We start from the raw sequence: 15,526 nt of genomic DNA on the forward strand, positions 1-15,526 counted from the left end.
TACCCTCTTGTCACTCTGCTGCTAAAACTCACCTTGACACTTCATCAGCTGGGGCTCCTCTAGCTCTTGGAGCGGACTCTCTTGCTAAGCTGTCTGAAATTTATATGCCTTGCTAGTTCCTCCCAGCTGCTACTTCAGCCAATGAGCTGAGGGTGCATGGAGTGGAGAAATTTGAAAAAGGGTTGGAGTCAGGTCAGTGTAGCTCCCTGGGAATGAACAATGAGTATTGATTAAGTGGACAATTGGTGGTGAGATGACTGGGGATTTACTCCCTGGGGAAAAGTTTCTTCCTCCCTTCGCTGAGAAAGATTCCTATTTAAAAACTTTTAATTCACAAAAAACAGTTTAACACATTTTAACCCAAGATTGGGGATTCATGTCTCTCAATCTGACTCTTGGGACCCCCTGGGACCCCCTCCTCCCCACCCCTCACTGCTTTGCACTTTCCTTGTGTTTTTGCCTGGCTAGAATGTGTCCTTCAACTTTATTTATTTATTTATTTGTATCCCGCCCTTCCTCCCAGCAGGAGCCCAGGGCGGCAAACAAAGCACAAGAACACTTTAAAACATCATAAAAACAGATCTTAAAATACATTAAAACAAAACAGCATTAAAAACATTTTAAAAAAACAACCTTAAAAAGGGTTAAAAACATTATTAAAAAACATATTAAACAATTCTAACACAGATGCAGACTGGGATAGGTCTTAAAAGGCTTGTTGAAAGAGGAAAGTCTTCAATAGGCACCGAAAAGATAGCAGGGATGGTGCCTGCCTAATATTCAAAGGGAGGGAGTTCCTAAGGTCCGTTTCCTATATTGTGCAGAACGAACCTCCTGATAAGATGGTATCTGCAGGAGGCCCTCACCTGCAGAGCGCAGTGATCGAATGGGTATATAATTTGATAATGCTGCTTGCTTGCTTAGACAGAGGGTGGGTATGTGGGTGTGTAGAAATTAGGCTATTGTACAAAAGGCAAAATTCACATTTGCTGCTCCACCCACTTTTGCCTCTGGCCCCACCTGCTATTGGCATGTGGGCCCCAGAAGGTTGCCCAGAAGGGAATATGGCCCTTGGGCTGAAAAAAATGCCCCACTCCTGTCTTAACCTAACACAAAACAAACTATTACTTGCTTTTCATGTAAACTTAATATCTTAATACAATAAAAGGAGCCCATACACACATATGACAGTAGACTTTTATTAACATATTTTACAGTGTTGATTACGGTATTTTTAGTTTTGCATTTTGATGTGTCACAGACTGATTCTGTTTCTACAGTAATGTACTGTACTTAAAATGATCATTCATACAGGATACCAAACCAGTACATCAGAGGAAGAGCAGCAGCAGCATGTGTGTGCGCACCCTCCCGCCATTCTAGTTGGACCTGTTATTTTTCAAAGTAAGCTTAACAAAGCAGATTTTCAAAAAGTTATAGGAGTAATTGAACTTCTAGTTCAGCAGCATGCAGGTATATTTCAAGTAGGATTTCCAAACAAGTGCCTTTTCTTTTTCTTTTAAACTGACCGGTGACTAATTCACCAGTATAAAAATGAACACTGTGAAATCCATAGATTTTAAGGTTAAGGCTAATAATTTTTTTTCACACCCATATACACAATCATAAAACATTCCATTTTAAATAGCACATTTTATTCAATTTCTGGAGACATTGTTTCTTTTGACATTATCTCTTGTGAAGTTTCAAACTACACAGAGCAAATTCAAAAACCCTGTAATAGTGTTATGCTGGGAAATGTCAAGAATTTTTGCTCATTCACTGTGCTTACAAAATGGCCTGGTACTCATAAATGAGCAATGCAAAAATATTATAGGCAGTATATACGATACAATATTTAAAATGTAGCAAGGTTTTGGGAAAGATCATATTTCAGTTGGTGAAAAAAATGTAGGCTCCTAGGAAGAACCCAAAAATGTATGCGTATTATTCACACACATAATTTTATAGAAATAAAACAGCAAGCCATTGTCATGTATTTTTCTTTAGATTTTGTAAAAGCCTGTGGGCTATGAGACTCCTAATGTGAACATTCCCATTTTCTTTGTATTATTTCCTATGTGATTTTCAGCAGTTGATTCCCTATCAGACCTTTGAAAAGAGAGCAGCTTTCAACTAAATACATGGTTTTATGACTACAGCTCTTTAAAAAAAAAGTTTACATACATAAACTTCACTTTTACAGAAAAAGCCATGTAAGTCAAAGCATGTAAGTATCAGAAGTGTCCAATAGCACTGTTTGAAATAATCAACAGATGACTGATTACTCTGTGGAAAAGAAGAAAAAAGTATGGCAGCAATGTAGTATTAATTTTTTTCTGCCTGGGTAAGTGTGGTGCCCTTCTCCCCCCCCCCACCGCTCCAGATGTGGATTTCAAAGCCATCAAAGCACATGTGTCCCAGGGCCCACTATGTGATGGTGGAAGCAGTATTCCACATATACATCTCTAGCTTGCAGGGCAGCGGTGTGTGCAACAAGGTGCAGCACAGGTGGTCCTGCTCTGTGATCCAGCAGCCGAGTAATGCGATCAGCTGTTTAGGAGGAGGGCTTGATTCAGACTACCCATTGCTCCCCCCCTTCCATGCCAAGCAACTTGATCAGCAGAATATCACCTTTTAAAAAGGGTAACTGGAGCATAGCTATTAATATGACTTCTTCACATGAGATGCAATTTAAAAAAAACATTTATCCACTGTTTCCTCACAATTTAACTCCCCCCACTGCTAAATTTCCCTATTAGGGAATTCAAGCAGAAAGGGCAGTGTTTGCTTTATAAATATAATAGAAAGAAGCTGCTTGAACTCTTTTGAAAGTTCTCAAATTTTGCTTCATTTGCAGCATGTCTTTCACCTGCACCACACTGAAACATACAGCTGGGTGGAAAAGAGAGAGACATGACATTTTGAGTATTTTACAAAAGCTGTATATACACAGACAATAAAAGGGATGTATTAGTAGTTACTAGTAAATAAAGCTAACCAAAAATGGCAAAGACAAAATACAATATATGTATTGTATTACATTACGAGCAGCAAGCTACCTATTTTACAGCTATTTCACTAATCTCTGGAGTATATCTATGAAATTCCTGAGAATGAATAAGGTTTTCAGCAATGCCTGAAGCTATTTCAATAGCTCTCTGGCAGTAAGCGAAATATTCTCTAAAAATCCTTTAGACCATTTCTATACAATCTCACAAATCAAAAGTGTTACAGCTCTTGTATACTTACAAATACATATCAATCAAATTCTTAAAGCAACACAAAGAAGGGCAAAGAAAAAAGTAACATGTTTAGCAGGTGTGTACTACACATATATAGTGCTTCAGCACAAACAACCCCAGTCAGGGGCAAAATAAAATGCTCAAGAGCCATTTAGTGGCATTTTTAAAGTACAATTTGTGCTTGTTTATTAGTGGATTATAAAGCAACAACTATTAAATGAATTTAGATTCTGTACTCAAATTATGAAGACTAATTGCTTTGTGTTTTTAATTACTAAACCTCTTATTACCAGTACCTAACTGATGTAGGGCTTCATACAATGGCAAGGCTTCACACTTCCCCAATGAAGTGACTGAACTTCCATTCACTTAAAGTTCAAGCCAATCAAGTAGCATTGATAATAAAGGCAATGTTACAGCATGATGATAGTGATCTACAAACCATTATAATGTGGCCCCCATCTTTTATTGATGTGATCAAAGGTATGTGATACCCACTGCTGTTCAAGGACTTTGTATCTTTCTTTACATATATAGAGAGGTTTACCACGCCTACAAGAAAAAAAAAAAAAGATCAACAGTCAGTTGAACAGTGAGAGGTGACAGCTGGCCCAACAAAATTTTCTTCCTTAAGTATCTGCATTATATTATTCAAGATATGCCCACAAGAATTCTTTGGGGCACTGCAAGGGATCCTGACTGCTGCCTCCCTGGTGCCCCTTAAGCTTTGCTGCCCCAAGCAATTGCAGTTAGGTTGGCATTGAGAATAGTTTAAATCTTCCTTTTTCAGACAATGGAAGCTGCATCCACCATCTGCACATGACTTTTTCTCTTAGTAGGTGCTCTCACAGAAGCACCCCCCCCCCCAACACTAAATCCTAATGCCTTCAAAACCTCTTTAAAAACAGTTTGGTGATTTGGCCTGGGAGCTTCTCAAGGGGAGAGGCAATATTATTACATCCAGTTATTTCCCCTGTTTTACCCAGAGCCTCAGTTACACAACAAAGCTGTTCAAATGGGGGCTCTGTTTTAAAACAGTGCAAATTAACCTGTATTAAAAAAAGGTTACCTGAGATCTCTGTCTTCTTCACCATGTGCATCCAGGTAAACGGAACCCCAAAGGCAAAAACGATGACCACGAATGATGATGATTACAGATGCATTGATCAAAAGGAATATGCCTGTTCCAGCACCACAGTTTTGTGAGTGCTGAAGTTTTATTGTAGAAAAGAGGAAATAAGATGATAAAATTCCTTATGAACGGCTTTATAACAAACAGAACATTTTATTTCAAACTATTAACTATAAAATCTAGTAACAATTTGATCCTTACCTTTTCTATACGTATTTCTTAAACAATGGTGGGGGGGAACCCTGATCCTAAAAGTTCCTGGAGGAAGAAACTTCTCCCCCTGCTCCTTCACACACCAGCCATGTTTGGGGATCTAGCCTATTTTTCCCCCGTGCAAGTTAATGAAGACACAATTTTCCATTAACTTGCATGGGATAAGAGGGGAGAGAAAAGGAGTGCACCCCTAGAAACAGCTGCTGGTGGTGGTGAGAAATCTCACCCCTTCATTAAAGTTCCTGTAATTCCAAGGGTCCTTAGCAGGGAGCAGTGGACCTCTTCCCCGCACCAGCTATTTTCAGGACAACAGCCTTTTGTGCTTAATGAAGAACTGATTTGGGTTGGGTTGCCTGAGGCAGAGGAACTGTGCTGCTGGGAGAAGGATGTGCAGGTAGCTACCACAACAGTCACAATCATTCTTCTACTCCTCTCCCCCTGAAAAGTGAAGGTTTGGGAAAAAGGACTTTCACATTATGCACATGCAAAGGTGAGCATTGAGACGTAACCTTAAAAAAAAAGGTGCTGCAGGAATAAAGCCACACCCACTGAAAATAGTAATAGCAGGATGGCTAGTTCACGTGGAAATCCAAGCACAAGAACAGTGAAATAAGTTTTTTTAAAGTTATAAACTTAGTCTGAGACATCACAGACTAAAGGTGTAGAAATGGCAATATTACTATAAGTTGGGGGCATGTGTCATGTGAATCACAAGCAAGCAGGAAGCAGCGATACCAGGACCAGGGACCCAGGAGTAGAAGTGGAAAAGATGCCAAAGCAGTAAGTTAAGAACTGAGGGCAAACTATATGCAATATTAAATGTGTCACTTGGAGTTATGTGAATCTTTTAAAAACTGTAACTGCTGGGGGAGCTGATCAGGATGACCGCCACAGGGAATTGGGGTTAATGAAATGAAAACCACTCCCCACAAACTGCTGTTCAGCATGGGAGGGTAACTTCCTTCTCATGCCAAATAGCAGCTTCATGGGACTTTTATCTGGACTATGGGCACAAGAGGAAAGGGTTTTAAAAACCCTCCCTATTTACATTTGTTGAAAGATTCACACAACTCCAAGTGACACATTTAATGTCACCAGTAGCTTTGCCCTGATCTATCAACAAACTCCCAGAGTCGTGTTGCTTTAAAGGGGCTGCTAACCTTTTTTGGTCCGAGGTCTGAATTCAATCTTGGCCAACCATCTAGAGCTGCATGCCTGCAGCGGATATGGTCATCCCACACATGCCAGCACATTCTCACATGAACACACAAACACACAGGATGGCCACGTACAAGGCAAATACACCTACAAGATGGCAGTATTTGCATCTTCATCAGGTACTGGGTTATGCAGAGATGTTTAGACTTCTTTGCCAACCTCACTATATCTACTTTAATCTTTCCCTCTATCTCCACCACAGTTGATGGGGTCTTTCGGGGGGCGGAATAGAAAAAATTGCTTCGGGGGGGCTGCATCAGGTCCTTGGGTAGGGGGTTAGGCACCACTGCTTATGGCTGCTATCAAGTCAGCTAATATGACTGCTATTAAGTCAGCTAAATAGTTTAACAGGTTGCAGAAACCAGCATTTAAAATGCATATTTTAGCAGAAGCAGTACATCTGGAATTTTTAGAGCTCCCACTCTGATCTGAATTATCACTCATGATACCCAGGTATAAAGCGGAATAGCTGCTTCCCAAAAAAACGTCTAGATCTGTGACAAAAATCAACATATAAAAAATAAGCTAAAATGATTATAACACTTTCCCCTGGATCCACAGACCTCCCTGCATGACCAGGTTGCTTCATTAATTTCAATATATGAGGCCGTTCTGCACAGAGGAACACATACAAAATTCTTCTCTTATATAATTTATATGGCACAGCTCCCTGCACTGAAGTTAATGGAGAAGCTTTGCAAGGGGCACTCCATGTGGTACTTGGTTCTTGTGATCCAGTGGTCTCTTGCAGATGGTCCAGCCATGCAAGAGACCACTGGATCACAAGAACCAAGTAGAACATTGTTAGGAATACTTCCTTTTCACATCGCTTTTTGGCAACAGGTAATATTTATTAATAGTTTCTTACCAAAACACATTCACAGTAGCTCTGTTGCTTGCAGCAAAGTCCCTTCAAACACACAAAAGTGCCACAAACTAGACACACAGCAGGATCTTTAGGAACCTTGGAACAGACTGAACAACTTTTTCTGTGATAGTATTGGAAAATAGTATTATAATTTTCAGGCAATTGTAGGAGCCGTGGTAAGTCCCACTTAGTTTCTTGTATAAGTAAAATCTGGAAAAGAGGGAGGGAAAATATGACAATACTTATTTATTTCTCTAGACAGGTACAGAAGTTAAATCATGTATTTTTGTAAGAGGAATTTCATACACTTTGAATATACCATGTGTGCCATGTACGTCTTTCTGAAACTAATCTATTTGGGTTCTCAAGGTTAAATGTTCACTAGTATTTAAAAAAAAAATCAAGGAAGGCAGCCAAGTAGAGAGTTTGGTCTGATCTACACTAAAAAATCTGAAGTTATCAGCAATGAATTAACAGCAGATTGCTAATTCAGGATACGTTATCAGATGGTCCAATCCTATTGCTCACTTTGTACATATGCAAAGCTCTTACTTGCACTATTGGGGGACATCTGGAGGTGAACAGGTTAATCTGTGAAATTCAGCAGGTTCTGAAACAGGAATGGAGGCCAATATATTGAAGTTTAATTAAATTATGTAGTTCTGTCCTTTTAAAGGGCTATTTTCCAAAATGGTAGTCTTAGGAACTCTGGATTCCACAAATAAGAAAATCAGGAATTGGGTACAAGAAGGTTGAAAAACACTTGTCATTCTTGAATGCTGTTTCCCTGCAAAAAGCTACACAGGAGTATTATGTATGTTCTGTGCTGTACTCTCAATTCATGTACGGTGAGAGCTAGTCCCAATAGGCTTCATTGGTAAGCTGTGTGAACAAAGAGTGCACAGAAGATCACACCCCAACATTCTCTGCAAGGCATGAGAATTCCATGTCCTTCGGTGACAGATAGACAAAATAGTTCCCTTGAGGATCTAAGCACTTAAAATCACCACAAACTATTATCAACAAGCTTTAACATTTTCTGCTGAAGCAACTTGGTTTAGCCTTATTTAAACATTCACAATGAAGTCATTCAACCCGACTACAATCAAATACAAACTCACTATTTACAGGAGCAGGGGGAACCAGGGTAGATACTTCTGTACTTCACTTTTTGGGATATATCATCTTCTTTACAGACTTTTAATCTTAAAGCGGTTATTTGGTTGAAAAATACTGTATACTATACATTCCATTTAATTATTATATGCACTCACTTATGGTTGCAGAATTGGCCTTAGGCCCCAGTAGATACACTTTAGTTAAAATTTGCAAATACATGGCAACCTGTGGATTCAACTGACTTGTCAGTTAATGCTGAAGTAATGCAAATTGGTACGAGAGGAAGTCTAGGATTGGTTTATTGCCTGATGATATAATAAAGAACCTTGAATAGCCCAAGTAGTTTTCCTGTGCGTTTCTTTGCTTTAATTTGAGGGGGATGTTTTTGAGGTTGTAAGTTATAAGCAAGACCAAAGCTTCTCCTAAAACTTAGGGTTGTAGTTAATGTTAGTCCTACTCAGAGTAAACCCACTGAAATTAATAGACTGACGTACTTAGAATTCATAAATTTAAATGGGCCTACTCTAAATAAAACTTAGTTGAATACAACCCACAGTTTTCCAAAAGGTTCCTAGGCGAGCAAAACAGTTCAGCAGAAAATGGTGGGCAAACACACTAATTCTCAGAATCAAAATAATCAGAGAGATTATGATGTCAATTTTATCATATTTTCGTACTTCCCAGTCCCTGAAATCACTCGTTCAGTTTCTTGTAGGTCCATTTATAATAATGGCATTATCTTTCTTTTCAGAAAATGTTTTTGACAAGTTAACCTGATGTTCTTTTTTGGTTTAAGTAGTTATAGTTTATAAACCTGAGTTAAATGGCCATTTCCATTTCAAATAAAACAATTTAGTCAATCTATCAAGTTTATTAGCTTACAGAAAACAATTTGTCAGTATAGACAAAACAAAAAAGAGTTTCCTAAAAATGGAAATTTTATTTACCGTTCATTTCTATTTGATGTTGGCAGTGGAGGACATTCTTTCAGAGGGATGACGCCTCCCACTGGAATGACAGGTAGGGTCTAAATTCCTTTTGCCTCTCCAGGTGGAAGAGTCATCCTGCCCTCGCCACTGTGACCGGTAGAGCAAGAACAACTCCTCAACCCCACTGCATTGTTGTAACCGCAAAGCCATGCACTAAAGGTATTAGACACTGAGAAAAACTCTCAAAGAAGAAGAAAACGTCACATTAAGTAGTCAAAGGCCATACAAAAAACAGAACAATGAACAGAGATGGCTTAAACATGCTAACAATGTAGGACGACGGCACAAGTCCTAAGGAGCCCCGCCCTCACCAGAGAACTAGCAGAGTATCAGCAGAGGAAGGAGAGGTGGGGAGAATGCCTTCCACTGCATACGTTAAATAGAAATTCATGGTAAGTAAAATTTCCATTTTTGTATGTTTGCAGTGGAGGACATTCTGTTGTAGGGATGTATCAGAGCAGTCCCTTATCACTTGGGCACACTTCCTCTGCTCCAACCTACTGCTGAATTACCCTATGAAGTACCTTCCTACCAAATGCTGCATCAGCTGATGAAAACCTATTTTATAGTGTTTAACAAAAGAGTGTGGAGTAGCCCAAGTAGCAGCACTACAGATGTCCAAGACTGGAAACCTTCCCTTAAATGCTGCAGAAGCCGTTGCCCCTCTGACTGAATGTGCAGTGAATCCCCCCCCCCCCGGATCTTTGCTTAGGGCCAAATATGCTTGTGATATTGCGGAGCACAACCACTTTCTTCCCCTTAGACGGACCTGAAAATGCTACAGACAGACTCTCTGAACATCTAAACTCCAAGGTCTGAATCAGATAAAACCTGAGCGCCCTACAAATGTCCAGGGAATGCCAGTGTCTCTCCTGGGAACAAGAAGGGTTTGGACAAAAAGAAGGATAATTTCCTGTGCTTGATGAAAAAAATGACTTTACTTTAGGTAAAAAGGAAGGGTCTGGACACAGCACCACCTTGTCCTGATGAAAAATACACAACTGCGGGTCAGCAGAGAGAGCCCCCAGTTCTGAAACCCAGTGTGTGGAAGTCACTGTGACAAGAAAAACAACCTTAACGGTTAAAATGCTCAATGGGTAAGTAGCCATTGGTTCCAGTTAAGGTTCCATATCGGAAACCCGTGAACCATTTGCGGAGAAATCAAAGAAACCCGTTTAAGAAACCTCTTATACAATGGGTGGGTCAACAAAGACTGACCACCCATACTGGAGAAAATACTAAAGGCTTCAGCCTGCCTTTTAATAGTTCTGGCACTCAGTCCTTTGTCTATTCCAGCTTGCAAAAAGCCAAGGAAGTCAGAGATCTCACAAGATAACAGATCCACCCTGGAACACCAAGACAGAAAAGCCTTCCATGTGGCATCCAGGGCTGTGGAGTCGGTACGCCAAATCTTCGACTCCGACTCTGACTCCACCCAAAATTGCTTCCAACTCCACAGCCCTGGAAAGGGCTGTAAATTTTTTTTTTAATTGGAAGCTCTCATAGGAGCATTTTTATCGCTGCCTGAATATGCGCTGATCTTGGCATCACAGCATTTGTTTTCATCTGGGTCCTGTGTCATACACTGACACACAAAATCTTTTCCATCTTGAGTTATGGTGAAATGCTCAATTACAGCTGACTTCATGGGAAGCTTCTTTGAAATTTTGAATTTATATTTTTAAAAAATTGTCAATCAAAATTTATTTTGAAGTCGGAGTCGGTACATTTCTACCGACTCCAACTCCACCCAAAATTGCTTCTGACTCCAAATCCACGACTCTGAATCCACAGCCCTGGTGGCATCATAAATTTTGTTAGTGGACTCACGCCTGGAAGATGATAGGATTTCTAACACTTTCCCAGAAAACCCCAGCTGGGCTAATTAGAACAGCTCAGCTTCCAGGCAGTTAGCTGGAACAGCTCTGGTCTGGGATGCACTACAGGCCCCTGACACAGAAGATCCTGACACACTGGCAGTCTCCACAGCTTCCCCACTGACATGTGAATGAGACTGGGAAACCATGGCCGCCTAGGCCAGTGAGGAGCAATCAGCACCACTTGTGCCTGGTTCTGAAGCACCCTCTGCAGGGTTGACTGAATCGGGCAAAAAAAATGGAAAGGCATATAACAGATGTGACGGCCACGGAGTCACCAGAGCATCAGTCCCCCAGGCTTCCCGAGAGGGAAGATGTGATAGAAAAACTGGTAGCTAAGTGTTTGCTTGTGAGGCAAACAAATCAGCCACTGGTGTGCTGAAGCAATCCACTATCATTGAGGACACTTGTGGATTCAACTGCCACTCTGCTTCCTTTATAACCGTACAACTCAGCCAGTCGTCAGTGACATTCTCCAGACCTGCCAGATGTTCAGCCCACAGAGAGAGGAGTTTGGTAACAAAAAAGGGCCTCTGCCTCAGAGATCAGGGCATTCGACCATGTTCCCCCATTTGTTCACATATGCTTTTGCAGATACATTGTTGGTGCACACAAGCGAGAGTCCTGGACCTCCAACACCAAAACTGCGAGCCCCAGACAAATCACCCAGAGTTCCAACATGTTGATGCTCAGAAGAGACTCTGCTATGGTCCATGACCCCTATACCACATGGTGTCCCACATGAGCCCCCCAGCCATAAGGCACCTGTTGTCAATATTTCCCATTGAGGGTCCTCAAGACTAACACCCTTTGTCAGTTGCTGAGGCTCCAACCACCACTGAAGTTTCCATTTCAAACAAAGGGGAATGGGGAGCAAAACCTTTTGGCAAGCCGCTATTTGGTCTTGAAAGGGCAACAGAAGCTATTGGAGGATGCAAGTATGGAATTGAGCCCAACAAACTAAATTGTATGCAGAAACTAGTAACCCCTAAATCTGCACCAAAGACATCAGAAACATGCCTATTGAGGACCTCAGTTGTTGAAGAGCACTGATAATTTTCCCCACTCTCTCCACAGTAGGACATATGTGGTGCAGGTGGTGTCGATCTGTACCTTGAGATGAACAAGAGACTGAGTGGGAACTAACAAACTCTTCTTGGTGTTTACAATGAACCTGAGTCTCTGGAAATATACCAGGGTGACCTTGGCATCCTCCAAGCAGGAGCTGTGATGGGCTGCATACCAGTATATTGTCTTGATACGGATGCAGACAAGGACCTCTGATCCTGAAAAAGGGTACCAATGCCACCAATATCTTGATGAAAACCCTCGGTGATGAGGAGGCTGAAGGGCAATGCCTGATAGTGGTAGTACTTCCCATCATAGTGGAATTGGAGAACACGCCAATGAGCCTCCTGAATGGGTACATGAAGATATGCCTCAGAGAGGTCTATGGAAGCCATCCAGTATCCCTTTCTTAGTGCCACTGTGATTGACCTCAGGGTCTCAATTTTGAACCTTCTCTTGGATGCCCAGGTGTTTAGCCATTTGAGGTCTAGTATGGCTTTGATGTCCCCATTCCTTTTTAGTACCAAGAAAAAATGGAACAGACTCCATACTTCCTCTCTAAAAGACTTATTTTAAAGCTCAAATATTGAGCAGATATTGAATGCCCTGTTGATACTTCTCATGTTTGTGGGATGCTGATGAACTCCAGAGAGTACCCATGAGTCACAGTGTCCAAAACCCCACTTGTCTGAAGTTACTTTCCCCCACCGGTGGGCAAAGTGCAACAAATGAGCCCCCACTGGCTGAATAAGGGAATCAGAGAAGTCGTGCAGAGGTGGGCTTCTTTGCGCCCTGGTGAACTGGGAGAAAAAAGCAAGAGTTTGCCCCCGTCTTGCAGAAGGACATCTGCTCCCGAGTCCTGGTGTCCCCAACATGGCCAATAAGAGAAGCTCCTTGGTCTTGAAAATTGTCTGTAGAGATGAAAAAACTGCTGCTGACACCCCTTGCCATCATCTTTCCATGCAGAAGGAAGTACTTTCATCTTATTGTGTGACTCAATAAGATGCTCATGTCACCAAAAAGCTTGGCTCCTGAGAAGGGCATACCAACTAACTTCATGTGCAAACCAGCATCAACTTCCCATTGCCAAAGCCAAATATTACGCTTTGCCACAGAGGTAGATACCATCAACCAAGCATCATACTGTAAGGCATCAAGGGCTGCATCCACTGCCAAAGTGGAGGCATGCAAAATCTTTTTCAACACATCTTTTACAAATTTAGGCGCATCATCTCACGCCCCTAGTTCCTTCACTCACATGAAAGCTGCCCTAGAAAATACTGAGGCAGTTGCAGATGATCTAAAAGCCACAGCATCTGCCTAAAAACGTCACCTAAAAGCATGTTCCACTCTCTTGTCACAGGCATCCTTGGGGGGCCCTTCTGATGGAATAGCAGCGGAGGAGCCCAGGGCAGCAATTGCAAGAGCGGAGCACCATTTCAACCAGACCTGGGTCGAACCCCAGTAGTCACCAACAAATGCCACAGGGCACCTATATAAATTATTTTCCAGCTTCAGACCAAAGCACAAAGTCTGAAGCAACATAACTCAGGAAGACAGGTAAAATGAAATACAAACTACACACACACTTTCTCCCTCAACACCACACTCTCAAAGGAGGAGGAGGAAAACCAAGAAAAAAGGAACTCACAAACAATAGAAAAAAGGTTATAAAATCACAGGGTAATTAAGCAAAGCAACTGCAGGCAAGCCCAGACTGGAGAGGGCAAGATGACTCCTCCCCCTGGAGAGGAGGCAAAAGGAATTTGGACCCTGCCTGTCATTCCAGTGGGAGGCGTCATCCCTATGACAGAATGTCATCCACTGCCAACATGCAAAAAAACTTCCTGTATACGTGGTTATGTTGCTACAAACAATTTTAAAAATACATTTTAATACAGTTAAATTTGAAAGGGAAAGCAAGGGTCAATAATGCTTCATAAACTAATTGGTAGATGTACTGTATTAAGCTGTGGCAAAATTCTTTGCCTACCTTTACTTGTGTTGGATGCTTGTCTGCAAATGAAACCAATTCTGAGCACCATTGGGATATTATGTCAAAGGCTGGCACTGGCCAATCAAGACAAGAGGCACTGGAGAACTGTGATGATTGAAAAGATGATGGTAACAAACCCAGGCAATTGGCAAGCACAGTAAATTCTTCATCTTCCTGTTAAGCATAAAAGGAAGAAGAGTCACACGTGTCAGAAATTTAAGAAGGGAGCCAAACCAAAAGTGGCAATGATCTATAATAATGCATCTCATGAGAAACAATGCTGTTAGTTTGAACGCATAAATTCACCTTCATTATGTAGATTCATATACTATTTTGACACTTCACATAAAAATTACCAAGTCTAAACCTTGTATCTCAATGCAGTATCTTCAAAATATCTGTGGGATTTTCTTTCTATATATGTGTATTTCCTATATAACACAGTATGTTATGTTAGTGTGATTTAAAAGGCATTATTGTGATAGATTAAATAAATCAGCTTTTCATAATACCTGACAGCTGGGTAGCTCCCCTCCAAAGAGATGGTGCTGAAGAAGGCTAGTTATCCTGAGGAAAGGGAGGCAGAACTGCTGCAAATAAGTCTCTATGGAGTGTGGGCACCAAGCACTAGTGCTGTCCTAAATCAGAGTTTTGAAAGGGAAAAAAAAGTAGTAGTAAATCCTGATTAGTGGACTCCTGAAGAACCAACCATGCTATTTAGTACTACTGATGGTCTGCAAACAGATGCAACTTCATCCTCAGTTATTTAGATATTGTTAAAATAAGCTGTGGGTTGACAAATAAATATATATATACTATACCATGGCTAGATCTTCAGTTTCCTCTCGTTCATAGATCTTCCCTTTGAAGAGTTCACTGATCACATGGCTCAGTAATACTTCCCAAGACTTTTTTGCATTTGATATACTCTGTGATTAAGAAATTAATCAGACAATCAGAAGAATAAATAAATTCAGTCTCACCAATCCAACAAAAGTTCCAATACATCCATCAAGTTCCATGCCAATAAGGGTTCTTCTGTTCTCTTTATTATTATTATTTTATTATCAAAAGGAATAAAAAGAGTACAAAGGAATATGCTAAAACAGCTTGCCTAACCATTACAGGAATAACAATTAATATACCGCTTTTATAAACTTTTTAACCTAATACACTTCTAATTTGCTATAACCCTACCTTTTAATATAATTCAAGTCTTTCAGAAGGACATAAAATCCACTCCTATCCCTGAAATTCCCGACTATTCTTAATGTATTTGAGCACAAGGTCACAATGACTCAGCACTTCCGTACACTCCTTTTTTTTCATGATCATTGTTAGTGTAATGATTCCCATTTGCTCCCATAAACGTTCTAATCATCTCTATTTCAGTTGGTTTTCTTCTGTCCTTCTAATCTTTAGCATATAATATTCATGCTACTAAGTCTGTATAACTCCAGTATCTGACATCCTTTATGTATACTAACTTTCACAAAATTTAGTTCATTATTATTCCAGTCTGAAAAAGATTAATCACTCAGTTACCATACACCAGGATCTTTCTGTCACAAAACCAACACTGGCCATTTCCCACTTTACCCACCATTTTATGTTTTCAATGCGTCCAATGCCACTGCATTGCCATCTTAACTAAGTTTGTACAGCAATATATTTTTAGTCAACAGTGGGTACACTTAAGTTTTGAGAATGCTGAACCTAGTGAAGCTAAATGCAACTCAAATAGGATGTCAGGTCTTGCTTTAACTGGGAGATGTTTTAAAGACTTTTGTTGTTGTTATGT

At 40.6% G+C, this 15,526-nt stretch overlaps 1 protein-coding gene across 4 annotated transcripts in view; it reads right to left on the reverse strand.

Annotated features, from left to right (window-relative positions):
• Positions 1–1,183: 1,183 nt before the first annotated feature.
• UBR3 (ubiquitin protein ligase E3 component n-recognin 3) overlaps positions 1,184–15,526 on the reverse strand; it is a 172,366-nt gene continuing 158,023 nt past the window's right edge. For all 4 annotated transcript variants that reach the window (XM_061608528.1, XM_061608527.1, XM_061608526.1 and 1 more), the window contains 6 exons: positions 14,547–14,654; positions 14,238–14,363; positions 13,723–13,899; positions 6,677–6,886; positions 4,315–4,454; positions 1,184–3,797 (listed from right to left, as the gene is read on the reverse strand). In XM_061608528.1, the coding sequence (XP_061464512.1) occupies positions 3,680–3,797; positions 4,315–4,454; positions 6,677–6,886; positions 13,723–13,899; positions 14,238–14,363; positions 14,547–14,654 (879 nt within the window). In that variant the 3' untranslated portion in view covers positions 1,184–3,679. The remainder of the gene's footprint in view (positions 3,798–4,314; positions 4,455–6,676; positions 6,887–13,722; positions 13,900–14,237; positions 14,364–14,546; positions 14,655–15,526) is intronic.

This window comes from Rhineura floridana, chromosome 2, assembly GCF_030035675.1.
Source record: "Rhineura floridana isolate rRhiFlo1 chromosome 2, rRhiFlo1.hap2, whole genome shotgun sequence".
Taxonomy (NCBI): Eukaryota; Metazoa; Chordata; class Lepidosauria; order Squamata; family Rhineuridae; genus Rhineura; species Rhineura floridana.